Source organism: Corvus kubaryi, unplaced genomic scaffold, assembly GCF_017639235.1.
Source record: "Corvus kubaryi isolate FWS band 111438036 unplaced genomic scaffold, C.kubaryi_AGA036_p1.0 37387, whole genome shotgun sequence".
NCBI lineage: Eukaryota > Metazoa > Chordata > Aves > Passeriformes > Corvidae > Corvus > Corvus kubaryi.
Genome location: NW_024581129.1, coordinates 9,342,641 through 9,370,634, shown reverse-complemented (window position 1 = coordinate 9,370,634; position 27,994 = coordinate 9,342,641). Strand labels below are relative to the sequence as shown.

The 27,994-nt window shown below is 37.6% G+C and overlaps 1 protein-coding gene across 4 annotated transcripts; it reads right to left on the bottom strand.

The window, feature by feature from the left end:
• Positions 1-5: 5 nt before the first annotated feature.
• On the bottom strand, positions 6-27,992 carry ZC3H7A (zinc finger CCCH-type containing 7A). 4 transcript variants are annotated; one of them, XM_042037200.1, is made up of 23 exons: positions 27,766-27,883; positions 21,452-21,555; positions 20,223-20,262; positions 19,269-19,466; positions 18,580-18,738; positions 16,916-16,996; positions 16,791-16,829; positions 15,937-15,964; positions 15,143-15,423; positions 13,234-13,441; positions 12,213-12,277; positions 11,291-11,483; positions 9,509-9,670; positions 8,697-8,893; positions 8,363-8,460; positions 7,184-7,365; positions 6,565-6,641; positions 5,778-5,911; positions 5,287-5,392; positions 4,714-4,822; positions 3,728-3,861; positions 3,247-3,410; positions 6-1,988 (listed from the first exon to the last, which is right to left on the bottom strand). In XM_042037200.1, the coding sequence occupies exons 2-23, from the start codon at positions 21,517-21,519 to the stop codon at positions 1,799-1,801; spliced, it is 2,913 nt and encodes a 970-aa protein (XP_041893134.1). In that variant the 5' UTR covers positions 21,520-21,555; positions 27,766-27,883; the 3' UTR covers positions 6-1,798. The 4 variants fall into 4 exon arrangements, with proteins under 4 accessions (XP_041893134.1, XP_041893133.1, XP_041893132.1 ...); XM_042037199.1 differs by lacking the exon at positions 27,766-27,883 and adding an exon at positions 26,748-27,436; XM_042037198.1 differs by lacking the exon at positions 21,452-21,555 and having other exon boundaries at positions 27,766-27,992.
• Positions 27,993-27,994: the final 2 nt, after the last annotated feature.

Sequence of the window (27,994 nt, the reverse complement as noted above, 5' to 3'; positions counted from 1 at the left end):
CGGCCTTATAGAACAAGGATGTCATGTTTAGTTTTGTCTAGAATTAATTGCAATGATGTACAGAGCACTTACATTAAACAACGAAAGCAGAAAATTGAGAAAACAATTCAGAAAGGCACACGATACAATCAGGTTTTGTCACACAAATAACAGTGTCCATAGTACTCTGTCTCACGCTCACTTTATTACAAACGACGTAAAAAATCAGCACTGCAGCAGGTGGCATTTCAAGCACCAAGCTAATTTCGTATTCCAATATACTGCAGCCCAGCCTGGGAGCAGCAGTCACTTCTCAAGATCCCCAAGCTATGGCTGAAGCACACATTAATGTGTTGGTTTCAAATTTGTTGTGCTTTTGTGAAGTCAAAAGGGACACAGCATCCATGTCGTGTATGAGTATCACTGAACTTTGGTTCAACACTTTTTACATACACAATGTATGCTCAGTGACTACATTCAAACTACTGAGACCATTGTTAAAGCTCTTCTAATTATGTAAGGTCAGCCAGGAACAGAGAAAAAAACTCGGGACGGAGGAGGGAGGGAAGAAGCCTAGTTTTAGTTATTTTGAATGAATGGCTGAAAAAAGCTTCGTTGGGAAAAAAAAAGGAAATAAGCAAACACAAAGAAAGCTGAAAGCAGGATCTGCAGAAAAACCAAAACACAACAGAAGCTCCAGTGACTGGTAAGACCAAAGGCTCAGCAGTCAGGAGAGTCACCTCAGCCTGCAAATTGTTTTCCACTGCCTGTGCTCTGCAGGAAAGGCAGTGGGAAGCACCATCCATCGTGCAGCTGAGGCAGTGGTTCATGTCTATGTCCAAGGCTGAAAATGTGTCCCAGCACCACATAGCTCCAAACTGCTTGTCTACATCACAACTTCTTGGCCATTTCTGTTAACTTTAGTGATGCCATGAGCTAATGACAATACAGAAAACTGCAAACAAGCTGCTAGCGACACAAATACCAACTCAGTAAATGTTTAGCTACAGGTGCTCAAGCTTTTGCTAACTGGCAAATCATTGTTTTTACAAAATCTCAATCCTGAGAGGCTACATGCAGAAAATAGCTTTGTGTAAAGTTCTCTTTATTACAGGCAACATTAGTCCATACAGTAATACACAATACTGACATACAAGTGTAATCTTTCAAAATCATCATTTAAACAGCAAAGACCAAGAAACAGAATTTTAACTACTTCATTTTCAAAAATTAATACTTTTTTCCTCCCAAGATCCTTTTTCAGTAAATTATATTGAAACATACAAATAGAGAAAAAATACCCATTCAACATATATTGTAGTTAAATGGTTATTTTGTTTAAAATCTTTAATAAGAAAATCCTTTTTAGCAACCTACATATAGATAAGTAGCAAACTTTGTTTTAAACAAATCCTCTCCATTAAAAGATCTGAAGAATTTTCATCCATCATTTCTTAGCCCACTAACACTCTCTTTTGCAATACCTTGATGCCTTAAAGTTTTTCAACTGAAGGTCTGAGACTAGGGGGCTTTCTAGATATTATAACCACTCTTCCCCCCTTCTAGTTCCTAACTTTCTGTCCAACAGAAGGTGAGTAAGCACATAATACTTCAGATTTTTTTAATCACCACTCTGTTTCATGAGAGCATAGACAGGTCTGCTCAATCCCCCTAAATCTACCATACTTTGCTGTTCAGGAGGAACAATGTATGCCAATAAAAGCAGAAAACCTGCAGCTTTTCTGTCACATGCTTTTGATTATTGTCAAATTTTCTGGTTTATGCTTCCAGCTGATAACATGTATGTGTCATCTCAGTATTAGTTTAAATCTTTAAACAAAAAACTATATTTTCCAAAGTCATTATCACTGGGAGCAATCAAGTGGTCTTTTCTTGCTTTGCTGAGTTTCATTCTTAAAACCTGTCTTCGTTCTTCCCACTCACGGAGTTCAGCATTTCCATGGGCAAATTTACAGTTGTTTCCTTCAGTGCAAGTACCAGCCATATATCTGTTAAGACAGATTTTAAACAGTGTTTTCATACAATTACCATCATCACTACTGTGTCTATATTTTCTTCAGGTCATGTTTTTCAAATACACTACATAGTAAGGACAAAAAAAAATTGGAAGAGTTATTTACTTTAAAATGTAAGATGATAATAGCTCTGTTTAGCATTTGGTTGTATTTTAGTTTCCCAGCTGTCAAATATTTACAGAAGACAAAAGATGGCTCTTTCTATTCTTCACGTTTCTACTTAGGCTCAGACACTTAATGCTTGAAACCTTCAAGTTCATCATGTTAATGAACACCTTATCATTTAACTCACTAAGCTAAGGAACTACTATTGTTAAAAAAATCCAACTAATTGATTGCCCTTGTTAACTAAATTTGAGGTTAGAATACTCAGTACAACTTAACATGCCAGTTTGTATTACTTTATGCTGCATATCCAAGGTCTGTTATGTTCAAAACAAATACATTTAGAATACTACTTAAACATTTAGTAAAGGGACATGTAAATTTCCATGCAAAGACTGCAAATGAAAAATAAGTTGCTTTCTCTTCTATGCCATTTCTCAAGATCTCCAAGACACTCAAAATCTTTAACTGGAAATGGAGTAACAAAGGTATCTGTACCAGCAAACTGAACCTTAAACTCCAGAATGCTGATTCCAAAGTTTTTACCCTTCCAAAAAGATTCCAACAGTGGAAGGAATTTTCAACAGACTTACAAAAGAAATCTATTGCAGTCAGGTAAAACAGGCTGCACTTAAGAATTAAAGGGAGCAGCAAAACATACAACCAGTGCTGGGGAAAACCAAAAGATCTTGGAAGTTCTCTTCCACATGTTCCTAAATAATTTCTAGTAACAAATACATAATTTTAACAAATTTAGTTTGATGCTAACAACATTTCTACTTTCCAGTATCACTGTCCAGCTAAGTACTGTTCTTGGGCTCTAATTAATATGCTGATGCCTAAGTAAACTTGTAATAATACCAACAATATCTACTTCACACAGCTGCAATGAACTTGCAACCCTTCATTAATATCACACAGGCAATTAATTTGGTTCCAAAATTAGGCACCTTGTCACTCCCTGAGTTCTAACATGTTAAAATACTGTTAATTACTTAATTTCTTGTTGAAAGATGTAGGGAAATCAAGAAATACTAGAAACTTTTTCAAAACTAGTAACTGCCTTTATTATTTAAACTATGAACTGTCATTTTTCAGCATTTTTGCCATCTTAAAAAAGACATACCTATCACAAATGGTAAAATATCCTGTTGGAAAGCGATACTGCCAGCAGTTCTGATCATCCTCAGTGTGGAAAACCTTCTCCTTATGCTTTTCAGAAGAAATGTGACCCTGCCATTGCTTCTCACTATTACAGTTCTTCCCACACATCCAACAATGAAAATCCACCTGTTTTACAAGGAATTTGAAAACAAAACATTGAGAAATGCAATGCTGTAAGCACAGAACTTCTCCTAATACATTCTGAATGTTTTCTTTGTTTACCTAAACAGACACAGTTATTTAAACAATCACATAAAGTTTATGATCTCCACTGGCTTTACAAGAACTGGTATACAGTGTCAGTTACATTTAGTGCAGGTATCTGTGGTCTAAGGAAGCACCAAGAAAATATGGGAAACAACCTAAGTTACTGACTGTGGAAAAAAAAAAGCCCAACAAACCCCCACATGCTTGGATTTAGGATTATACCTATGATTACTTACTGTAACTTCAGCATAGTCAGTTGGCATGTGAATTTGCTTCCCATTTTCTTTGTTTGCCTGAGCAGCTGTATCATCTCCTTTTTCTGGTTTTTGAGTTTTTAGCCATATGTCATACAACTGCTCCAAGTCTTGAACTAATGAGAGCAGAAGCTAAAATAAGTAATTAGCAATTAAGGCAAGAGTTTGAGAACACTAAATAATCGACTGAGTTTGTGAGCATAATTCAGTTCCCACCTATCGTAAGAAGAAAAAGGAAAGGAAACAAATGTAGACAGTTACACAGTTTAGAGATTAAGAGCCAAGGGGAACAGGTATCTCTGGCTACTTACCAAGAACCTTCTGTGCCTATTGAGGGGACAGCAAGAGGTTACAGGTTTCTGAATGGGCACCCAAAGTACAGATAACAGCTGTGCTGCTGCATATCAATACCTGAATTTCAAAGAACTAATCTCATGCGTGCTACAGTTTTTGGTAAATTTAGTTTGCTTTCTTGCAGACCACTATCTGATTATTTATGCAATTTATTCCTTCTCATTTTCAGCGCATTCTCCCTAGTAACTCTATGGGGATAGTAAAGTCAACAACAGAAAGTGAATGGCAAGTCCCAGTAAATACACTGGGGAGGAATGTTCTGCAAATAGTTTTCCCCCTGTGTAATTACATGAATCCATGTGTGTGCACGTGGCAATACAAATACCAACTAATATTGCTGCAAGGATCAATATAATATTCCTAAGACACCTAAAAAACCAATACAAACTACTTTATTGTTAAAAAACCCATCAAGCAACGAATACACAATACAGCTATTTTTATTTAATACTGTTTTTGAATGCCCAGTCTGGGTTTGTTTAAATTTAGAGAAAAGGGCACCTGCAAGGTTTACTACAGAAGATAATGAGAGTAGATTAAAAAGTAATTGAAGTACAAGAATGAAAAGCAGAACAGTTACATTTACAACATGTTAGATTTACTCTTCTACTTACTGCTGTTCTCCTTCATATAGGTCCACATCTCTCTCTCCTCAGGACTGTGAGCAAATGAGCAGTTTCCATCATACTGACATTTCTTGCCGGAAGCAATATGATTGCACAACTGGAACATTAATTTTAAAAAAATCCTTAGGAATATAAAGCAGAATGGATGCTAGTAGAATTTTAAATTTTTTAAAGTCTTGGATAGAGTTTCCCCTCCCAGTCAAACAATTATATAATGTGAAAAATAAAAATGTTTATCTTACAAAAAACCTCATTTATTATAGTTAGAAAAAGAGAACTGCTGGAAGCAAGTACTATTGAGTATTTTTTGCCACACTACCAGACCACAGATATGTATAAATTATTTCAGAAATATTTACTTCCACTGACAAGTAAGGGCTTCAGTAGTAACATGAGATCAGTGCTTTTCTAAGGCTGAACGTTGTAGAAACACTATGAACATTTTCCTACCAACTCCCATGGGAATTTCTGCAGAACTGATGAAACCAGCCCAATTACTAATATTTCCCAGTTACTGTTATCTCTCTTCTTAACCAAAATGTTAGTTTTAGGTTAACATACATCAAACTGCAAAGGCACTTGCTTCTTTGCAGGGAGAGGACGAATGGTCATCCACTTCTTACGTTCATTAGACATTACCAGCACCACACGGCGATCTTTGCTCCATCTGGAAACCACAAGCATTCAATGAAGGAAAGCATTACTAAAAAAAGCTACAATTTCTGCACAGAAGCAGAACCAGAAAAGCTCAGAAAGGTTATTTTTAAAGCTTTAGCCATATATTTAAGATTTAATGAAGTCCTGCTGAAACTTGACCAAAACTGTTAATACCAAAAAAAACCTCCAAAACTGAAACACAAACACTTTGGTAGCCACCTAAGTGTTTCTCAGTACCAATTATTAGCATACTACAAAAAGATGACTCTGTCATACTTCAGTATGTTTGGTTTTTTTTAATTCCTTGTATGAGTCTTTCCTAAGAAGCAACAGTTTCCCAGAGGTTTTAAATGGCTGACAGAACAGTAGAATTTCCACTGTTTGGTCTTACTTACGGGTGTCTTGCCTTTGCACTACAGTATTTTTTGTTTCTGTCTGGCTCACTAACTTGACCATTTCTCCAGCACTGCCCACAAACAAACTTCATCTTCAAATTAAGCGATCCATATTTCATTTGGTTCCCAAGAATCTTAAGCCAAAAAAATAACAACAACAATAAAAGGTATTTTGTATCTGCAAAGAAATCCATACATAATTATGAATTACTCCCTATGGCAGAAGTTTCAACACATGTTGGGAGGCAGATATTACACTGCATGCCTTGTAATAACTCAGCTTGTCATTTAAAACTAGACATTTCTTAACAAATGCATTTTTTTATTGAACTTATTTCTTATTTAGGTATATGTACCCTGAAGTTGTGACAGGTAATATGTACAAACAAAACACACAAAAGTGCTACATATTGAAAAGATAATTAATTGCCCTAGAGCAGCTAATTTTGAACTTATATTTACATTTTATGTTTCACCTGGGACAGAACAAGCAAAGCAAAAAAGGAGTTGCACAGCAGCAAAGCAGGCATTTTAGTCTAAGTGAGCAAGCTGAATAAAGCCTACAGTGAAAGAGATTATTTGGAGATCATTACAAAAGTAATTTCTAAAATAAGCTACATGATACACACATAAAAAAAGTATTATCACCAGAAATTTTTCTTCAAAGCCATAATAGGAACTTCAAAGACATGTCTGAGAAGGGACACAGAGATTTTACAAAGGCCACAGACACAGCACAAACTAAGCATAAAACCACAGAATTAGTTGAATGGAAAAATGAAAATACCTGTGATCCATGTGCACTAGCTTCCATGTTCTGCCAGTATTTCTTTGATTCTTGAACTATAGTATCATGTGAAATACCTGTAAAGAAAGGGGAACAGTCTTTGAGTACTTAGGACTGTTGCAGCCTTACAGACATGCTCAAACTGGAATGCTACTGAAGCCCCAAAGCTTTTATCTGTTTTTCTTTTTGTATATTGTGTAAGTATTCACACACTTGTGATATACATGATATACATTTACATCATGGATATCCTGTTACATCCATACACACACAAATACACACTCTTAAGAACATCATGAGGGCATCCAAAACAGAAATATTGTCTGTATCATCCCAATGGAAAGAATACAAGCTTTTTAAATTACAGATTGTTCACTAAGTTAAGGTTCATCTTTGAGTATTTAAACATAATGTACTAGAGCTCAAATGTCAGTCTAATTATAAAAGCTACACTGTCTTATGTACCATGGAAAACCTCTCCAAAATGAAAGCTGAGAGGCACTAGGTTGCTCCTGCTTGCCTCCTGCACTAATCTCAAGTTGCTAATTTCAGAGGGAGTTGAGAAAATGAAGGAGTTGCAATACAATGAAGAGTGAAGTGAGCATTTTACTAAACATACCTGATTCTTTTTGCATTATCCAGACTTTAAGCTCTACCAGACTGTGAGCATAAAAGCATTTATCCTCTCGTAAGCAGCCATAATGCACTTCATGTCTGCACAGATCAAGCTGACAGCGAACTTGGAAAGGGCGGATTTTGGAATACTTCACCATAGTCTCTCGCAAAATGTGGACAAGGCACCTGTTTTGAAAACAGTCAAGTTTACATATTCTTTAAAATAACCATCCTTCATCACAGCTTGCTCAAATATCCTTCAATCACTTTTAACTTGAAATCAGAAAGTCAGGGAAGTTCTCAGAAGGAGGTCACATGTAAGCATCATTTCTAGGCTGAGTAAACACATCAAACAGTACTCCTGAGAATCCAGAATCCCTCTTCTGCAAAGCCTTACTGAATTCAATCCAACCGGATCCCTGGTTTCCGAGAGGGAAAGCAGATCATGTCCACTTTCAAGTATATATCCTGATCTAATTACTAACCCACGTACTACTTCTTTTATAGAGCACCATTTAAGGAAGAGGTGAGGCATAACAGTAACAGCCTAGCACTTGTAGCAGCAGTGCTTCCTCAATACAAGAAAACGGAGTACAAACAAAGCAATTCCAATGCTGCCACTTACTTTTAAATCATACAAAGACAAAAGTCTCTTAATTCTCCAAAACTTATACTATTACAACAATAAAAACTTTGTTAACTTTCCAAGAATAATTAAAGACACTACTCACACTGTTTTTTTATCAACTGAATTTATAAGGAGCATGGTCTATTTCATACACTGTAATTAAGGTAAACCTGAGTTAAAACTACAGCAAAATAAGCAAAATGGATCAAAGAAAGAGCAAACTTATGAATTCCTGTTTTAATTTAACATTACACATCCATTTACATCAATACAGCTCACCAGGTATATAAGCTATTAACAACCTGACACCAAACCCCATAAGATTCAAAGATGAGGGTAGACATCACTAATTTTGAATGACTGATAAAGAAATAGCTCACTTTAATTTAGTTACATTTGTCAACCCTTGTTCTTTAAGTCTGTCTTGCCTACACTGCCAAAGTGTAACAGTCAGCAGGGAAGAGAAGTTAACCGACAGGTAAGAAATGTAAGTCAGTATTAAGAACTGCCTTTGCTTTTAAATTTCAACTTATAGAGATGGTATTTCAAACATACTTGTTATCTTCAAAGTCATGCATAGCAGGGTGAGAACAAGATGATGAGTTATCCTTGTTCCTTTTGCTTATTATTCTGGGCTTGTGATCAAAACATTTCTGGAATATAAAAACAAGTAATTAGACAGTATGTATTTTAGACAATTAAAAATATACCTTACCTTAAAGATTTTAACAGATATTTCATCTAGTCTCTAATCTAAAGGCAGCCAGATTATTACTGAAAATCCATTTCAAAAATTACAAAATAGTTAACCATGAACCAAAGCATTTCTTTCCACATAGTTTCATTATCTATTACCATTTTTATTGTGTTACGAGAAATTAAGCAGCACCTCACAAAGAAACATAAATAATCCATGGTATTCTTGAAGAAGTTGCGACACAGTCAAGTTGATCTTTCCAGGTCCTCCAAAAAGAGCTTCTCGACTGAAGGCTCCTTTGCGCTCCAGCGTCCACACGTCGATCTCCTCTTGGCAATAGGCAAACGTGCAATGGCCTGGGTACCTGCATTCCTCCTCAGCAGCAACATCTCAAAGGACAGCATTGAACAGGACATTGCTTTTACACAACTTTCATTGGAAATTCACCTTAAAATTTCCACTGTATCTGTTTCATATACTTTTAATAAAGAAGTTATATAGATCTGTTGTAAATGGGTCACTTAAATCTAACAGAAGCAAAACCTTATGCTGAATGACTTGCAAATGTAAAACTCCTCAAAACAGCTAATGAACACCTCCATCAACTATCCTGCACTAATAAGGCAACGATTCTGAGAACCCAGAATACCCTCTGCTCCAGTAAAGCTGCTCATTAATCCATGCTTACATCATAAGTAGAGGTTCATACTGCAAAAGTGAAAAAAAAATGCTTCTTTGTTGCTAACAGTTAATCATCCAATACTCAAAAGCAAATTTATTCTTCATGAAGAACGGTACAGAAGTACACTGCATATTCTCTAAATAATCATATTAATGGTCAAAATATGGCTTCTCTTACAGCCTTTGAAATTATAACTAACCCAGAACTTCCTTCTCCACCTCCCATAAGCATAAATGAAAATTCCTTCTATACTTCACTATGGAAAAGCTAAACTGTATTACTTTGAGTGTAGGCATCACCATTTACTCTCTGTAACACGTACCTTTACATATATGATATGGTCCCACATACTGTGTCTTTGTTGGTCTTGGACGTATTTTTTTCCATGATTTATCTTCCGAGTTTTTTATTCTGCCAATTAAAATATCCTTCTTACATTTATGTTCTAAATTGAGATGGTAAGCGTAATCCAATAATTTAGGACCTGAAACAATCAGAAAATTGCTTGTATTTGCATAAATTGCATTAAACAATAACATGTCCATACACAGACTGGCACAGAAGCCCAAAAGAAAAGTTCACAAACACACTCTATAGAATTCCTACTTGCACCAGCAGCTCTGAAGAACCAAAAGTCATTAACCACCACGTTGAGCAGCATAGAAAAAAACCCCCAAATACTTACAAAAGGCAGTCTCAGCAAGAAAAACCCACAAGTTATTTTATATTTGGGGAGGGATGCTGTGTTACAACCTTAAAGCTACTGTGGGTCAGCAAACTGCTGCATTTTTTCAAACTCCAAAGTATCCATGCCAATAACACTAGTTTAAAACTTAAATTGCTTATCCATATTAAGTCAATGCAGATGAATTCCAGTAATCAGTAAATGGCTCTCTTCAACATTTATTTTATCAGGAGAGGTACTACGTTCAGAGACAAAACATACTCGGTAAGAAGTTCACATGTGCCAAAAAGATAAATGCCAATCCCAAAACTTTGTGATTTTGGAAACAAAAATACACCTAGCTTCAAACTTGGTCTTTAGTATGGTACTAAAGGAAGAGCATCTGAAGATGAGCAATGCTCAGTGAATTTTGCTATTTGCAAGACTGAAAAACAAGACCATGACGCAGTTTTCTCTGGACAAGAAGATGATAGAACAGTGTAATTTTCAAAAGGCAGTAAAAGCAGGAGACACTTAAAAGGCTTTGATAGAGATGGAAAGAAACAGAGGAAGTAGATGCATTGACACAAAAAGTGAAGCTAGGAACATGCCAAGTACTTTCACCAATATTTTACAGCTCCAGCTTTAGCAGAACATGTTCTATGGTTTTTCAAACTTCACTTTGTGGATTTTTCTAGTAAAAATAATTTTAAACTAGTAGAGAAGTTCTTAAGGGTACAATAGTCATCCCCTAAAGGTCTTGATACAATTCTTTATTAGTATATCAATATCAATGATACCTGTAACTTTAAACACAATGCTTATTTTTAAGATTAGTTTTAATAGAAGCTATTGCCTTTAGAATATGGCTCTGTTTAACAGCAACAGCTCAGGTTTAAAAGATTAGTTATATTAATGACCAATACTGGTTAAGCTCCTTTAAGTCAATACAGTGGAGTTAATTATTACTAAGGTTTGAAAGCCTCATGATTATGATTTAGAATTAGTTTGAAAGAACGATAAAACAGATGGGATGTGAAGGTTACCAGTTACTTTGAACTGCAGTTCAATTCCCCATGGCCAATCAGAGAGAGTACTGCAAGTTTTATTTAGTCTTGAGCAAAGGTGTCATTCTTCACAGTACCCTGGGGTTTGGGAGGAAAGTGGATACAGAATGTGAACGACCTTACACACAGAGAAAGCATTTGGTGATTCATGGTGGGTTTAGAAATCAAGAATCTATTAGGACAAGAAATAAAGACAAGAGGAAAGAAGATACAATAGTGGTTGAAATACTTCACCAATCATAAGATCATGCTACATCTGCGAAGAACAAGTCAGGATTAACATGGTTTAGAAGCCAACAGTGTTAAATTCTGAAGATTTTACATGTATGCTTTTCAATTAAAAAAAAAAAAATCAAGTCTAATAGCTCCTTACCTTTTTTGACAAAACATAACTGGCAGGCCTGTCTTAGCTCATGTGTGCCTTCCAGTGGGTTCCTTCCTGCCAGTGCTGGAGATACAGGTATACTAGCAGTTGTACTGCTAAAAACATTGGAGAAGTCATTTCTAGTTTGGCCTGCAATTCCCATGTAATTTTCAGACCCAAACAAACTACTAGGACCATTTATCTGTTGAAAGAAAGCATATTTTAGTTGATACATAGAATTTACTTATCTACAGTTAAAATTTAACCTACTGAAATTTTTCTTCAAAGCCATAATAGGAACTTCAAAGACACATCTGAGAAGGGACGTGGAGATTTTACAAAGGCCACAGACACAGCACAAACTAAGCATAAAACAAGAGCCAACCAGGTACAGGCAGAACAACAGCCTTTGTCAGGCTGATTATTACTCCCTCCTGGCTCCTAAGGATGCAATCCTTCATGCAATCCATCCTTCCCCACGCAATCAATGCCAGCAGCATGACTGAAAATGCACAGCACAACTGCAATACAGAAAGCAGACAGATCCTCAGACACAAGGTGGCATCTGCTCTGTTCCTATACTAGGACAGTTCTTCAGGATGCCTAATGTTTGGTACTCCGATCATCAGTGATTTTAGATTGGTTATTTTATAATTCAACAGTATTTTACACCAAGTTCCTCAGAATGGGAAAGTGGTTGTGACAGTAGTCAAAATTTGCATACATACAACAACCTCTGTACATTTTTTCTTGTGTTACTGTTCCTGTGAGTTCCCATACAAGTGTTCTCCAAGCCAGAACCCACTTTTAATGGGAGAAGTGCTATTTTTTTTTTAAATAGATACTTCAGCTGTAAAAATTCAGATTTGTGTAAAGCCTCCAAGATGTTAACATATGAACTGATGTGAACAAAAACATTAAAAATACGTACAAACAATGGGGAATTATTGCTGCTAAGTGTTGGTGTTCCATCTCTAGAAGCTGAACTTGCGATGTCTAAAGGAATAAAAAGATATTTTAATTATAAGAGTTCCTCAGAACATCCCATGCAAAAAATAATTTACCATTCCTGAGAAATATCAGAGGTTTGGGTTTTTTGACAAACACCAAAGGTTTTTTGTTTGCTACAATAATTTTTTTTAAAATTATGTAAATGTCCCTTGTAAACATCTGGACTGAAAAGTTATTAGGCAATCATCTTCAAAATATACACCTGGTTACCACCAGCAGTAGCTTCACAGGCAGATACTAAAACAACATGAAGATACTTGTACAGTACAAAAAGGGTAGCAAGATAAGCCATATGTGACAATGAAAAAATGAGGAGAAGAAAGAGGGTAAGAGGATACTTCAATTTTTGATTTTATTTTGTAAATTTGGCTTTGTTCTGAAGACAGCATGGTCCTGTAACACTGGTAATTAAAGACAAAACTCTATTTTATCTTTTGTAGTTCGTTATTTGTATCTTGTTATTTCACATACCTGACTTCACTACATAATTATAGTCTGTGTAGTTTGAATCCAAGCATGTAATACTGGTATCTTTTCAGAGTATACAGTTATATTACCCTTTTAGAATTCTTGTTTATTGCCAAATCATGACAAATGGCTTAAGGTGTAAGAGCAAGTTTGTTTAAAATAAAAAGTTTGAGGGAATACTGTTTCTTCTTTAAACTGATTCACCTGAAACAAATAAATTTACATAACAGATACAGAAAAACTACACAGAGGGAGCTTGGAGCATGCTTATGCAGACCCCAAGGAAACACAGAAGTTTTATTTATGAATTCTTGTACACAACCAACACTCAAAAACTATGAGCAAAGATCAAATGTTATGTGTTAAATATTACTGAATAGTTGTGAAAACTGATTTGTCAAAAAGAAAAGCCACTTGGCTCATGCACAACTCTCATCATCATAAAAGGTTAAATATTAAGACTCATTTCTTACCTCTTTTTGGGTCACTGATTGAAAAGGTGCTTAATGGTGAACAGAAGTTTTCCAGCGAAGAAGCCAAAGGCTGTGAAAAGATTTCTGAAAGAGAAGCTGAAGGAACAAATCCTGCAGTAACTGGCAGTGTCCCCAACAAAGAGGCAGAGAAAGGTACACTAGGAGCTACACTTCCTGCAGGAATAGGTCCTCTGGCTCCTGTAGTTTGCTGGGAAAAAAAAAATTTAAAAAGAATGTTCAGACCAAGAAAGAAAGTCCTCAAAAACATAATCTGCCATAGTATTTCTTTTAGTCAAGTTTCTGTGAAGTTTTTATAAATCCACTGAAAAACATCACTAAAAGGTACACTACAGTCCTGCACAGAGCTGCAGTAACCAAATCCTAAACAATGCCCTAGGTGCAAGGCTTTATCCACTCATCAAGTACCTTAAAGGTTCAGTTACCAGACACTTACTAAGTTTGTAACAGATTTGGATTTTTTTATCGATCGGATCACAGCAGAATTTCCAAATTATGTTAAAAGCACAGACAACAGGGAAGAGTAGGAAGAGCCAGGTATCAACAGTATTTGTTTCTAAATAAAAAGAACGTAATTCAAACTGCAGTACAGCAAAGAGGTACGAGCTGGCTTTGAGGTAAATCCTCAGATCCAATCAAATGATAACATGTTCTGCAAAGGCCAGGTCACATTCTTTCCTCCCATGAAAAATAACATATCCTTCTGTACACTTTTGTTAAGGACATACCAAGTGAGGGAGTTTCCCCTCCCTTCTTCCTGCCATCCCAAGAAGCTCCCTCCCTGTCTGGATGTTGAGTGAGTAGGTCTGCACAGAGTCTGCCCAATGGGAAACTCCATGTTCCCCCAGTTATCTGCCTGCAATTCACTCAGGTCAGCTGTACAGCTCACTCAATTCTACACTCCACAAGACTGCAGTCTCTCCTGGAAGGCTGCATTTCCTCCTGGCTTTCACTATGGCAAATGTCCTAGGATCTCTTAAAAATAATTATTTTATCCATTTCCAAAATACTTTCTAAAACACGAAGTGCATAAAACAGAAAATTAGAATGCCAAGGATTTTTGATTTAAAGATTTACAACTGTAAATTAGAGTTGAATGAGGAATTAAAATCACAGCTAACTGAAGAACTGAATGTGCCACAGCCTCATTTAACACTGCAATACTAATGCAAATGACTGGCAGGGCCAGAGCAGGGAGTCAGTAACCTTGGTAATAAGTTCAGACATCTCTGCTCATCAATCAGAGCTCTCATTTTGACTAACAACTGAGGAACTCTGGCAGCTTCACAGTCTACTCTAGGTCTGGCATAACAGTGTAAGTAGGAACAACACCTCATATAACTAGATTTCTAATAGCTCTTCCAAAAATACAAGAAGTCAGACTCATGATGGATCATTTCTATTCAGCCAGGTGGTGGATCTAGACAAAGCTCTGATTGAAGAGATACCAGGGAGCACCCTTGAAGGCCACAGCCCAAGTACTGCTCTGCTGCAAAGCTTTTTGCTGATGTTTAACTATAGTTGCTACAGCTACAAGGTGAGCATTCCGACACACTCTTCAAGTTCTAAGAGCGTTTATTTGCACAAAAAAAACCCCTTAAAAACCACGTTAGTCCAGACTTCAAATGTCCAATTCACTTTTCACAGTACTTCCTGTAAGTAGCACTGGTAGTAGCATAGCAGTATTTCTGAAGTAGTAGTAGTCCTACTATCTTTACAGCCACATTTACAAGAATCTGCACCTGAAAAAAAACCAACCTGACTATGCACAAAGACAGCTCAACGTAACTAGGAAAGGTAGCACACACTTCACCACTCGCCCACTCAAAATAGGGAGATACCGCTCATAAGGAGAGTCTTTTGAGAATGAAAACAGACAAAAAAGTCTTACCATTACACCTTCATCTGGATCAGGCACAGAATCAAGTAACTCATCAAGTTCTTCTCCAATAATTATATCTCCATCTCCACAATCTAAACATGCTTCTGGCATAGAGAAAGAAACATTCCCTCCATTTGCCAACACTGCAGAAGGCAAAGGAACCTTTTCCATCTGAAGAGGCATAACAGTAGGTAAAGGTGGTACAGGTACTGGTGACACTTTAGACACTTCAGAAACAAAGTTTGATGAAGAAGCAGCAGAAACCATCTCTTGTTTCTGGTCAGATAAATCTGAAATAGATAAGATGGGAATGATTGGAACCTCTGTTCAAAGATGTGAGAAGTTCTTGCCTAACTTTTACCCTGACAACATGGAGGGTTTGGTAGTAAAGAAATGTGAGGAATGTTTAAGCAAAACCACATTAAATGTTTTCAGCTTCCAAATAATGTGTACCTTTATCTCGATGTTTAATTATTACTCAAACTAAAACAGACAGAAAAAGTTACCGACCTGATACTTTACTAAATCTTTGGCAGAGTCTCCCCTCCCTATTTTTTCAAGTTAAAAAGGACAGTGTGGAGATGATCACTACAGGAGCAGTTACAATCATATCAGGTTAAGGAGAGCAGAAGGAAATTTGCTCAGACATTTAAATATGCAGTTTTAGAGATAAACAGATCAGACTTTTACCCCAGTACTTTCAAATGGCCAGATGAATTTTCTTCTGAATTTTCCTAACACAATGAGATATGTATGACATACCTAGCTCCCTAGCATTAGTAATGTAACACAACAAAACTCACCTAACTCAATATCTTCTACAGAAGAATTCTGTAAATGAGAAAAAAAATACCTCTCAGCACTTTCCACAAGAGCCATTAAAAATTTTCAAATACGTATTTACAGACAAAGAATGTAAACCCTCTCAAATTCAGGTTTTATAAAATCTCAAATTTATGAAGTCTCATGTAATTTAAAGGTCAAATAATTTTTTAGATAAAGCATCCACTTGCAGACTGAAATCCACTCATAGTATCACTAAAAATTTGCAACCAAGCAACAAAAGTGAGAGTGATACTTCAGGGAATGAAAGAGTCTGAATGGTATCTCAAATGAGCTATTCCTACATTTCCTCATTCATTCACAGCTAAATTGTCTATATTCATGTGAAAGAAGTCTGTAAGATAAAGATGAACTCCTCTTCACTACTGCTATTCAGACACATTACAAAGAGCAAGATAAATCCAAGTTCAGCTGCTAATGAGGATCAAATTTGGACACATGCATGTAAGTAAAAGGGATTTTATCACAGCACCCTTCATTTTGATAACTGTCAACTAAATAAAATAAAAAATAAACCCATTAACTTTGCTCTTGCCTTAGGACGTGAAAAATAAATATATGCATTGCACTGGATTTTACCTTTTAGCTAACATTTATTCTATAAAGATAACTTCAATGATAATTTTATGTCCTAGTCTGCCGTAAGTATACAGCAAAACTGAACATAAAGATCAAAAGAGCCCTAAAGTCCCAAATAACAGCCTCTAATATAAAATGTCAATTGCACCAATGTCCCTTTATCATCATGAAATTATGAAACAATTATTCACCGTAGTTTACAGTCAGCTTGCACTTGGAACATGTAAAACCTTACCTGAGCTGATACATCACTAGAAACTGAATTTGAGGGTGGCTACAAAGAAAAGATACTTCCATTAAATACAAATTTGATATCAAGAGAGGGAAATCTTAATGTTAAATGTTAAAATAAAATCTTACCTTTGCTCTTACATATGCTTTCCTTATTTTTAACCCTAGTTTTTGAGCTAGTTCTTGGGTAAGCTTAATCACACTTTCATCCTAAAAGACATAAATAAAATTTTATAACTTACATGTACTGTCATCAAGCAAAGACATCTGTTTATATCTCAGTCTGTATTCTGCAAGATTCCTATATGCAGGATGTCTCAAAATGCAGCTTTATTCTTTCACAAACACAGGACTGAAACCTAAACCTGAAAAATACAGCTACCTTCAAGTACAAACTATGTTGACAGAAAATGGACAGTATCCCCCCCCTTTTCCTTTTATCTGGATTTAAAATAATGTAAAGATTTTCCAAAACAAGAGAAATTCAGAGAAGTGTTTTGTTCGGGGGGGTTTTTTTGTGGGTGGGTGTTCTTTGTTTGTTTACTTGAGGAGGGCATTTGTTCCTTCAGCGGATGGGGGTTTATTTTGTTGATTTGCTTTTACACAAACTGAGGGCCATATTCCTGATTACCATATGAGCTGCTACATGACACTGATGAATATTTAATGAGCACTCTGTATTTTGGGAGGAATTACATCATACAACTCCAAAAGCTAAGTTAAAAAGTCATCATATTTCCTTCTGTCCTACAGTTATAACTACCCATTTAAATTAAGATTCAGTATTCAGATCATGTCCTACAGCTAGAAGAAGCTATTTATAAAACTTATATAAAGGCATATTAACCTTAAGCAAAAACGTTCAGATCTGGAGGTGCAAAGTGAGGATCCAAAGTCAAAAGTTACACATCCAAATAACTGGTTTATGTCTTTGGAAACACAACTGAAACCTTCTCCTTATCAAGAGGCAAACCTATGCCCAACACTTTGTCTAGCGTCTCACTGTAGTTTTGATGCAGAAAGGTGAGGAAGCAGCAAGTCAGTGTTCTACCCTGTGATCAGTCTATTTTGAGCAAAGCATGTTAAGATTCCATCAGCATGTAAGTTCAAATCAGGAATGCATTTCTGAAGTGAAATCTCTTAATCATCCTCACTCACAACATTTTGGTTTGCATTATGAAGGGTCCCAGACAACCAAATTGGTTTTGGATATAATTAAAGCCCTGCATGAATGCACTTGATGCACTCCCGCTCTTAAAAAAACCCAAACAAATAAAAAACCACAACCCAACCACACAAACAGTCACAGAAAGCAGATCCCCAGGACCAGCATTTCAGTCTACAGATCATCTACACCACACACTGCCTGCTAACACAGACAGAGCCCAAGATTAGGGGTGCACAGCAAGTGATTCACATGCACTGGTAAGAACGTTACTAAACACTTGGAAAGCTAAAATACAGTTATCAAAAGAATTGTACATTATAATTATGGTGGGTTTCTCTTCATGTCATAGAGAATTTTAAGCAATTAAGTGGTTCTAGTGCTTATTGCAAACATTCATGGCACTTGACCCCACCTGCATTTCTGCTGAAAGTTAACACAACAAACTGGGCCTGGGGACTAATCTCTGCCCTCAAGTCTGCACTTCTACAAGAAAAAATAATGCTTAGAGGAATAAAAATAATTTATTGCATTAAAAAAACTCCAAACCAGAAGAAACAACCTTGGTCTTGAAGTAAGTACAGGTTTCAAAACTTCAATAATAATCACCAATATACAATTTACCCACCTGTGGCACAGCAAGAGAACATTTTGCTACAGCATCATAAGCCTTTTTATACCTTCCCAGTTCATTCAAAGCTTTTGCTTTGCGATAGAGAGCTCTGAAATTGTTTTCGTTCAATCTTAATGCTATCTCACAGTCTTCTAGAACTTTTTCATGCAATCCCTAGGAGGAGAAAGAAGAAAAAAAGACACTAATCAGAACTATTATCATGGAAATAGTGAATTCGAACTGTATTAGACAGGTATTGAAACATTATCAAGCATTCACCAAGGCCACTGTACAGTGCATTTGTAAGGTTTGCTAAGTCACCAAATTAGGCAACTAAAAAGAAGCGGGGCCATAATTATGTAAAATCCAGTAACAGTTACAAAGAAAATTTAGCTTTTTCACAAGAGCCATCTTGTTCCATAGAGAAAGCAGCCAAGTCAGTGCAGTCAGCAGTGGAAATGGATAAAAATACTGTTCATCAAATTCCAAGCCTAGTATGACTCTTTTATGCTAATTCTAGTATTAGTAACTAAAACCACCTCAATTATACTTGTAAAAAGCTTTTAAAGAACGTGCCAAAGTGATGATTTGAAACATGTCAGTCCTCAAACTACCATTAAGAGCTTTTCACTCACTAGACTTTGAGTCTTCATACCCTGTTTGCATCCTGTCCTGGAGAAATCCTAGTTTAAACAGAAGCTTACCATATTTGAGAAACACGCGATCCTGTTCACGTGCAGCTTTTCTAAAACATCATCAGAAACATGGATTTCTTCAGAATTAGCATAATCAGCTATGTTTATAGCTTCTGTATAATGACTCAGTGACCCTCTCCAATCACCTTCTCGATATACGTCATTTCCTTCATGAAAAAGATTTCTAACAAGATCTCGTATAAATAACTGGAACAAAGAAAAGAAAAACTCATCAACAGCAGTTTCTTGTTTATTGTCCATACTTCCAAAGAAAATTTTAAGTAGAAAATTTATATTTGTAACTTCATGGAATCGGAGTGAAATGCAAAACTTTTGTCTGCATTAGTGTTTTTCTTCTGACATTTTTCCAATACAATCTCAAAGATGTATATATATGTTCCACATATTCTTTCAGCAAGCAGCAGCCATAGCAACTGGGAAAGCAGGAGAACACAAAAACTGCTTTGCAGAAAGGGTTTTTTCATCAAAATGTGAATGACTGTATTTTTATCTAATATGTTCTAAAATCCAATGAAATCACTTATCACTGGAAAAAGAACTAAAAAGACAAGTCTGAAAATACAAGCCAAAATTATGCAAAATCATAACACATACAGAAACAAAATATGTTCTGAAGGTTTCTGTGACTGAAGACCTTTTATCTTACTTTTGCTGTGCTACTCTGAACTTTACTCAGAATAGCACATTGCTTCATTCAATTAATGCCCCAAATTTATCCCCAACACCAGTAGAGAAAGACTTCATCTGAACTGCTGTATGAGTAACTTCAGGACACCCAAATACCTGAATAATGTTAGTAGTTGTACAGTTCCAATACTGAGACTTTTAAAATTACCAGTCATACTATATCATTACCTAAATGATGACTCAAACCAACATTAAATGTAAGAATATAGGTCCATATTAAAAACACTTCTAGAAATTAGAAAGTCATTTCATTACCTCATATTGTTCTTGTGTCCCTGGATAGGGCAAAGTAGATCTAGAAAAAAAATCACAAACTTCACTTATTATACATATCTGTTAAAAGACAATCGCTCTGAGGAATGAATGATGGTTCTTAGTAATAGCAGCCTTGCTTCTGCAACAGGCAAATCTCTGAATTTTGCTCATAGCCTGCCCTGAACAAGGAAGAGTGCTGTAGATGAGTTTTGATTAAAAAACTGTGCTTTCTCATTACTAATGGCTCATTTTCTTTTGAAGTTACATAATCAGTCTGAGCTCTGCTGTTCAAAATCTATTAAGGTTTTGAATGCTTTGAGAATTTTAGACATCACTGTTGTTTGTTTAAAAACAATTTCCTTCCTCTCCTCCCCTGTACAGAACCATGTTAGAGATGAGGGGAACTGCAATATTCTTGTAAGTACTATAAAATGACAAATTATCTGTCAAAAACCACATCACTTTTAATTAAGTCATACCAATGACACAACAGGAATTTTAAGAGCTCTTTTATATGACATGCAACAGAGATTTTTCTCTAGCACAGAAAAGAGGTCTTTACTGCTACATTTTCAGGAAGAAAAGCAGGAATCCTTTCCTTTTGCATACAGGTTAACTGAGATTCTGTTTTTAAATGGCCAGGGTTTGGGGGGGGAGGGCGGGGGAAGCTTTTGTTGTTGGTATTTTTGTTGGTTGGTTGATTTTTTGTTTTGTTTTTGTTTTCAAAGAATGCCTTATATGAACAGTGAACTAATATGAAATTTCAAAATTATTTTAAGATAGCCAGGATCTTTAAAAGAATTTGGCATTGACCTAAATGAAAATTAACTACCCAGATGATTTCTCAATAGCTTAAATTTTAGCTCCAGAGTTAAAACATTTAGGTACTGGTGAGCAAACCCATCCCTTTCAGTAGCAACCTAGTCTTAGGTGTAGCTATTCATAAGGTGGATTTTCAGGCTAGCAACATTTCCTATCCACAGAAAAAAAGATTAAATTCTAATTTTTCTCAAAGGCAGGAAAGGAATAACCTCTCATCTTCAATCTACTCTGTTTAGGAACAAAGAAAAGTGCTGTCTTTTCTTTAAAGCTGCTCCCTGTTTAACATGTTAGTGCTAGCAAATATTCTGAGGAGAAACACAAAAGGCCTTTCCCAGAGCTATCCATCTCATAGAAATAGATATACACATATGAATGAACATACAAGAATAAAAACCACAAAATCATACTCTATAAACTGGAGTCCTTTCTTAATGTCCTGTTGTCTAGTGCTTCTCTCTTCCGACACATTGGACATGTTATCCTGAACATCCACTTTTCGGATATGCCACTCCTCAAAAAGGAAGAGAGATAAATGGCTGTTATAATACGTTTCAGTGTGCATTTGGACCAGAAGGATCCGCTCTCACATCAACACTAAGTCCACTGTACAAAGATGATTCTGCACCCAGCTTCAGAGACCACTGCAGAAACCCCTGACACAAGTGAAGCACTCACAGCGACAGAGGGAGAAGCCCCAGGTCACAACCAGCACCCCCTCTGTCAGCGCCCAGTTACACAACATTTCTGCAGAGAACCTTTCTTCCAATTTCTAATTTATCTTTAGTTTCCACTCACTTCCTCCAGATGATGCAGAGTCCTGTTAGTGTAACTGCACCAAGCTACAAGTCCAGCTTCTCAGGTATTACTGCTAAACTGAAGCTCTACACTGGCCCCTTTTAACAGCTTTACACTTCTTTTATTTGCTTGTTAAAGTAGAAATGAACTCAAGATCCTGGTATATTTATTAATAAAACCCCAGCTGATGAGATAGCTACCATGAAGTCTAGTTCTAGAGCATCTCATCATTCCCCAAGCACTAGGGTGAAATCAGAAGCAAACACTACTGCTTTATTAATATCTACCAGTCAGCCAAGGTGAAAACCTTGGACACTTCATCAGTAGCAAAGACTCCCTTCACTTGAAAAACTGAATCACTCCAATGTAATTCCACATCATCAGCTTGACATCTCAATTTAATTTGTCTCAATCAGTGATTTTTTTTTAGTTTGTGTCTTTTAATTTACTGGATTTACAAATGCTCAAGTTAAACAAGCTAAAATGAACTGCATAACCTTCAGTATAAGGCTATTTGAAGTATGCTGCCACTGTATATGGTTATGCCCAATTTTGATGTAAGAATACAACTTATTTTTCCAAAAAAAGGACCAATAGGACAACGTTTTATTCTGAAAATGCTCAAGTTCAGAAAAAGGCTTTTAGCTAGAGGAAATGTGCCTGTTTTGTGAAGAAAATGACTTATTGTAGGAATTCATAGTTAAAAAAATAAATTGAACTACATGCAGTACATTTCTGTTTGTCCTGAAACTAAGTTTTAAAAAGCCAGTATTTTGTGCCAGCTTGCCATTTCACATCAATGGCAGAAGAATGAAAACAAAGCAAAATGAAAAACAAACTAAACCCCAGCAAACTCCACAAAATCCCAACTGTGGATGGAAACAGGCTGCAGAAGATATCCTACTTTCTCTGAATGATTTGGAATAAGGAAACAAAATGAAGAATTTACAGCTCTAATAACATTTACAAACCTTTTCAAAGCCCCTTAAACGAATGTCTGAAGTCTAGACTACTTTAAGTCATTACGAGTTAGTCCTACTGTAACACATTCCTAAAATGAGCAATTTTCTTAAGGTCACCAAACAAATTATTGGAAGCACTCCAAGGTCCCCATTTCACCTCACTTCCCACTGTGACCTCTAGTCAGAGCAAGCTTTATAAAAAACATGAAAATAAAACTCAGTCTCTAGATATATATCATGGACGGCTGTGATAGTCCACTAACATGAATATCTCAGATATTGTTTGCTTGGGTACATAAATAGCCCTCAGTAATCTACTTTCCAGAGAGGAACTGTTTTTCATGTCATTTTACGCATCACCTTTTCTCCCATAAGTTAATAATACATATTGTGCTTTCTGTATCTATATTAAAGGACTTTTACTACATAATAAAGGTTTCAATAAATAACTGCATATCTATGAAGAAATCAAAATACAAATGCCTAAAGGACATTTTATCGGGCATCTGAATAGTTTTTATTTACTCGCTCGTGGATTAGCTTTTGGAGTTCAAAAAAGTCTTGTAAGAATAAGAAATTCTCACGCTAACCAAAGAAAGCAGGAATATTAGCACATGCTTTCCCTCAGAAGTAAGCTTTGAAAAACACATTTCAGTCCTGTGAATTAACAGCTGACAGTGTAATACCTTGCCACACAAGAGTCTGGCATATACCACAATCTGGGCAAATATTAATATCAGCTTTACTAATTTTAAGAAATCCTAGTATTCCACCCCAGCTTGCAAGGAGATGAAGGAAGTCCTACACAGTAACACGTGCATTTATTTATCACCTCTAACATAACATTAAAGAATGATATATTGAACTTGAGGATGTGCAGATCCAGTTTCTCCACAACAATAAAGTTAATGGAAATGTTACAAACTGGCATCACATATATAAGAACAGCTAGCAAGTGATGAACATATGTGAGTGCTGAAATTTATTATTCAAAGCAGTTTTCTGGTTTTTTCCTATTCATTTGCATCCACAAGATATTCAGGCAAAAATTATCTTTTCTTAGAATACTCTGACAATCAAATTGCCCCAATATTTGATGATTTTGCAGAGTATTTAAAATTGTTTCAGATAGCACCTTTAACAGTATCTCTTCCACCCAAATTTTCCTTATATCCTCTGGAGCAACCAGAAGCATGTTAGACTCAGTTATACACCAGGCAAATAACAATCATGTCTTGCCTTTTAATGTCATCCATCCAAGAGGAAACCCCCACCTACTTAGCAACAATTCTTCTCCATTTGCAGGGACAGCATTTAAAGAAGAATGAACTTATGCACATACATACATTTAAACAGTATAATGTTGCTTTGTTGCTTGAAAAATTACAAGAAAAGCAAAGCCTGTACTGTTGTTTAACTCTTGGTGCAATTCACTGACAGAAACAACCTAAAGGAAAGAAGAAATAGTATGGGAGCTGAAAAAAACCCCAAACAACACAGACTAATGTATCACTAATTAACATCACAGGCAAAACTAAGTGAGGCATTAAATGCAGTATTTCTACAACTGTTCCTATGATACCAATACAAGCTCAATTTACTAAATGTAGTAAAGAGAAAAAAAAAAAAAAAAGGCTGCCTAAACTCAAACATTTTAAAGAACAATTTATCCTGTTTTATCTACATCACAGGCTTTAACTCATCCTGTTTCCCAGAAGCAGAAGCCAAGTGACAGAAAGTACCGTACCAGAAGCCACTGACACCTTCTCTGACAGATGCTGGTCCACTTACACAAACAAGAGACATGAAGGACAACAGGTTTGTGCCAGTGCAGGCAGACAGGAATACCTCCACTTCTCTCTTCTACAAACCCACTTATGCCTCTTTCTGGTTATTTGCCTTCCTCCCAGCACATGGCAAGACAGTTTTCTTCTTTTCTGTATTTTGGCACTTCTAAGGCATTCAAGATACATTTTAAAGGACATTCCCAATGCCTAGCATACACCATGTGCCATATTCAGGCGCAAGGGCTTTGAATACAATCGCTAGACTACCTTTGCAAAGCAAATCTTTGCAATACAAGTGAATAAATTCATACAGAATGCAGAAATTGGGTTTTTCTGTAGAAGGAATAAAAGCCTTGGCTATTGTAAAAAGGAAGGTCACACTGTGTAAAAATTTAAGAGTCGAGACTTTCCATTTCTAAACTGCAGGACCAGAGAGCAACTATCTACAGTTTGCCATGCACACAAGTTCCCCCAGCTGAAAACTCAGTCCCAAAGGACAGGGAACTGGGAAGGACTGATCCTTTCTCCTCTCACACAGAGTTTTGCACATTGCTTATTTAGAGATGAATAGAGAATGCTGTGAAAAAGCATAACATCATCTGGGCACCAGAAATACTCCCCTGGGAATTAATGACCTTCAGCTGACCAAATAATTCTGTTATTGTTTGTTGTAGATATTTATGGCTCTGGCTATTATAAATACTTCAAGTAAGTATTCTCTGCACCTTTAGGCCTAAATGCTGAAAACTGGAAGTCAGCGATCCTTGTTGCACTTCCCTCTCCACAGAACTAAAACTTACAAAGCAAGGTCAGTGTATAGATGTGTTCTTTTAAATTACAGGAGCATATCCTCTTGCCATGTATCACCGAGTTCACTATTAATACAATTACTAGCTTACAGGAATCTCAAATTAGATCTCTGTATAGTACAAAGCACATTGAAAATTTTATCATTATTGTAGTTGATAGATCTCTACCAGCCTCAGTGATTCAGCTGAATTACTGAGTAAAATCAGCCAGGTGAAGAGACCCCTTCTATATTTTAGCATCACCCTTCTCCCCCTCAATTCTGTCAGAAATTAATCCATCATCTGCACCATCCTACCTCAAACTTTGGTCAGAAGCTGTGAAACCAGACGCCTGTGTATAAAACATTACAAACAGTTCACCAGTATTTCCATATAGGAACACTGGACTCCAGAGGAGAGAAGTAACACCCTAGAGTAAAGGGAATACTGCAGAGAGAAGAGCAAGACTGAAACAGAACAGCAGGAGTGAAGATATGGCTAAGAAGACAGGCAGTATAAATCCCTTTCACTACAGAAGCAAAAGTCTATCTCTGCTGCTACCTCCTGCACCACTAACAGCAGAAACAAGCATAATACATTCAGGCACTTGGATCCAAAAGCTATATACGTGTAATTCCCACCCCAGGGGCACAGGAAAGCAGAACTCTGCCTCGACAGAGCCAAGTGAGAAAGTGGCACACATGCAGCTACACCCAAACCGCTTCTTCAAGAGATGCCACCAACACAAACACGTCCACCAACCCCAGCTCCAACCCAGCCAAGGACACAACTGGACACAGAGCACATGTCATCATAGAATAAGCCTTGTCAGAAAGCAGACTTGTCAAAGCCGTTTTATTGCCCACCCCAACCACCTGACAGATTAAAAGCATAATTACAGATAATAAACTACAGTGCAAGCCAAAGCATGCCTTACAGAGATTGTAAACTCAGCAGACTTGGACTGGCACCAAAATAATGCAAAACAGAAATCTTAACACAAAATCTGTATAGAACAAATATGTTCCTCAGACAGCAAAAGCACAAAACATTTTATGTTCATGCACCATTGAGCTGTTATATGAGACATTTCAAACACGTAAGATACTGGGGGAGAAACAGGAAAAACATTACACAACACACATTTCGATAGTTCGAAGTTAACTCCTCTGCTTAATCTAACAATTCTGGCCACAATCACAGAATTCTGTTATGTCAGCTCAAAAAAACATCTAACACAGACATAACTCAGTTACACTTTTTATTTCTGAGAAGTGACCTTGACTGTAGTCAAAATGAAGTATCTGAATAAAAGTAAACAGAATATATAGCAGTAATTTAAGACCTATTCATTTCCCACTCTTTACTTACCTTTGGTATTTAGTTGCATCTCCTCCCACTTGTTCCCTACCCACAAAAGAATAAGATACTGTTCAAGATTTATTTTCTATTTTCACGGCTTTTTTTTTTAAATCCATGTGAAAAACATGAGAAAACAAAGACGCTTTGTGAAGTCACTTCATTTCCCCAGGAAATTAAGAAGTGGGGCTGGAAGACTTCAGTTTATGGTCCTCTCAGATATTTAAAGAACAGATCCAAAAACCTAACTGAAGGAGGAGCATTTTACCAATAATCCAGATTTATCAACAGGATTTAAAGCAAGATAAACTTTGACACCCGATTTTGATTACTTCAATAGACAATATTTGAGTTTCCTTGATGGTTTTGGTTCTGGGGTTGGTTTGGGGTTTCTCTCCCACTTCCTGTAAGACAATTCTGACTTTCCGTAACAAAACACTTCCAGGGCTGACGCCCGGAGCTGCTCAAGCACAGCGAAGGCACGGCGCACGGGCACCTTCCCTGGGCCGGAGGAACGACAGAAGTCACCGCGCACTTGTTAGCGCGGAAAGCCCCAAAAACTCGTCCCGGGGGGACGCGGGCAGAGGACGGGCAGCGGCCCGGCCACTGTCAGCGCTCCCCCCGGTTGGTTCCAGTCACGGCGCAACAGGAGAGCTCCTAACCCGCCGGTTGTGCTGCCCGCAGCGCGCCGCGCCCGCCCGCCGCCTTTGTTCGCGCCGAGCGGCTCCGGCAGCCGGGGACAGCCCTCGGGGAGGCCCGGCCCGGCCGCGGCTCCGGCAGGACCGACAGTGGCCGCGGCCGGGAGCGGTCACACGACCCCCCGCGGGAGGGGCGCGGTGGCCCCGCGGCTCCACCTCGGCGGGGAGCGGCGGCCCCGCGGCGTGGGAACGGACGGGCGGGACCGGCTCCCCGCGCCCGGAGCGGGGCGGAACGGCAACGGGGCCGGCCGCGTCAGGGCACTCCTTCCTCAGGCGGAGGGTGCGGCGGGGGCACTGGGATGCGGTGTGTCTGTCCCTCCCCCCGCCCGTACCTGCTGTGAGGCCGCGGGAGCGCAGCGGGAGGCGGGGCCGGCGGGACGGGCGCGACAGCGGCGACGGCGATAACGACACCGAGAGCGGCGGCAGCGCCTCCTCCGCCCCGCCCGCGCAGCGCCGCCGCCCCCGCGCGCCCCCTGCTGCCGGGAGGCCGCGAGCACAGCCCGGGGGCGGCCTGAGCGGAGCTTGAGCAGTGCGGGCTTCCCATTGGCTCGCCACGATCGT

Excerpts from the sequence above, each read along its gene's own strand:
- ZC3H7A (XM_042037198.1), bottom strand. The coding sequence starts at position 27,977 with ATGGGAAGCCCGCACTGCTCAAGCTCCGCTCAGGCCGCCCCCGGGCTG. Across the intron at positions 16,997-18,579 it reads GTTCTCTTGCTGTGCCACAG|GATGAAAGTGTGATTAAGCT; the intron begins GTGGGTAAATTG and ends TATGTCTTTTAG. Across the intron at positions 12,278-13,233 it reads AATCAGTGACCCAAAAAGAG|ACATCGCAAGTTCAGCTTCT; the intron begins GTAAGAAATGAG and ends TTATTCCTTTAG.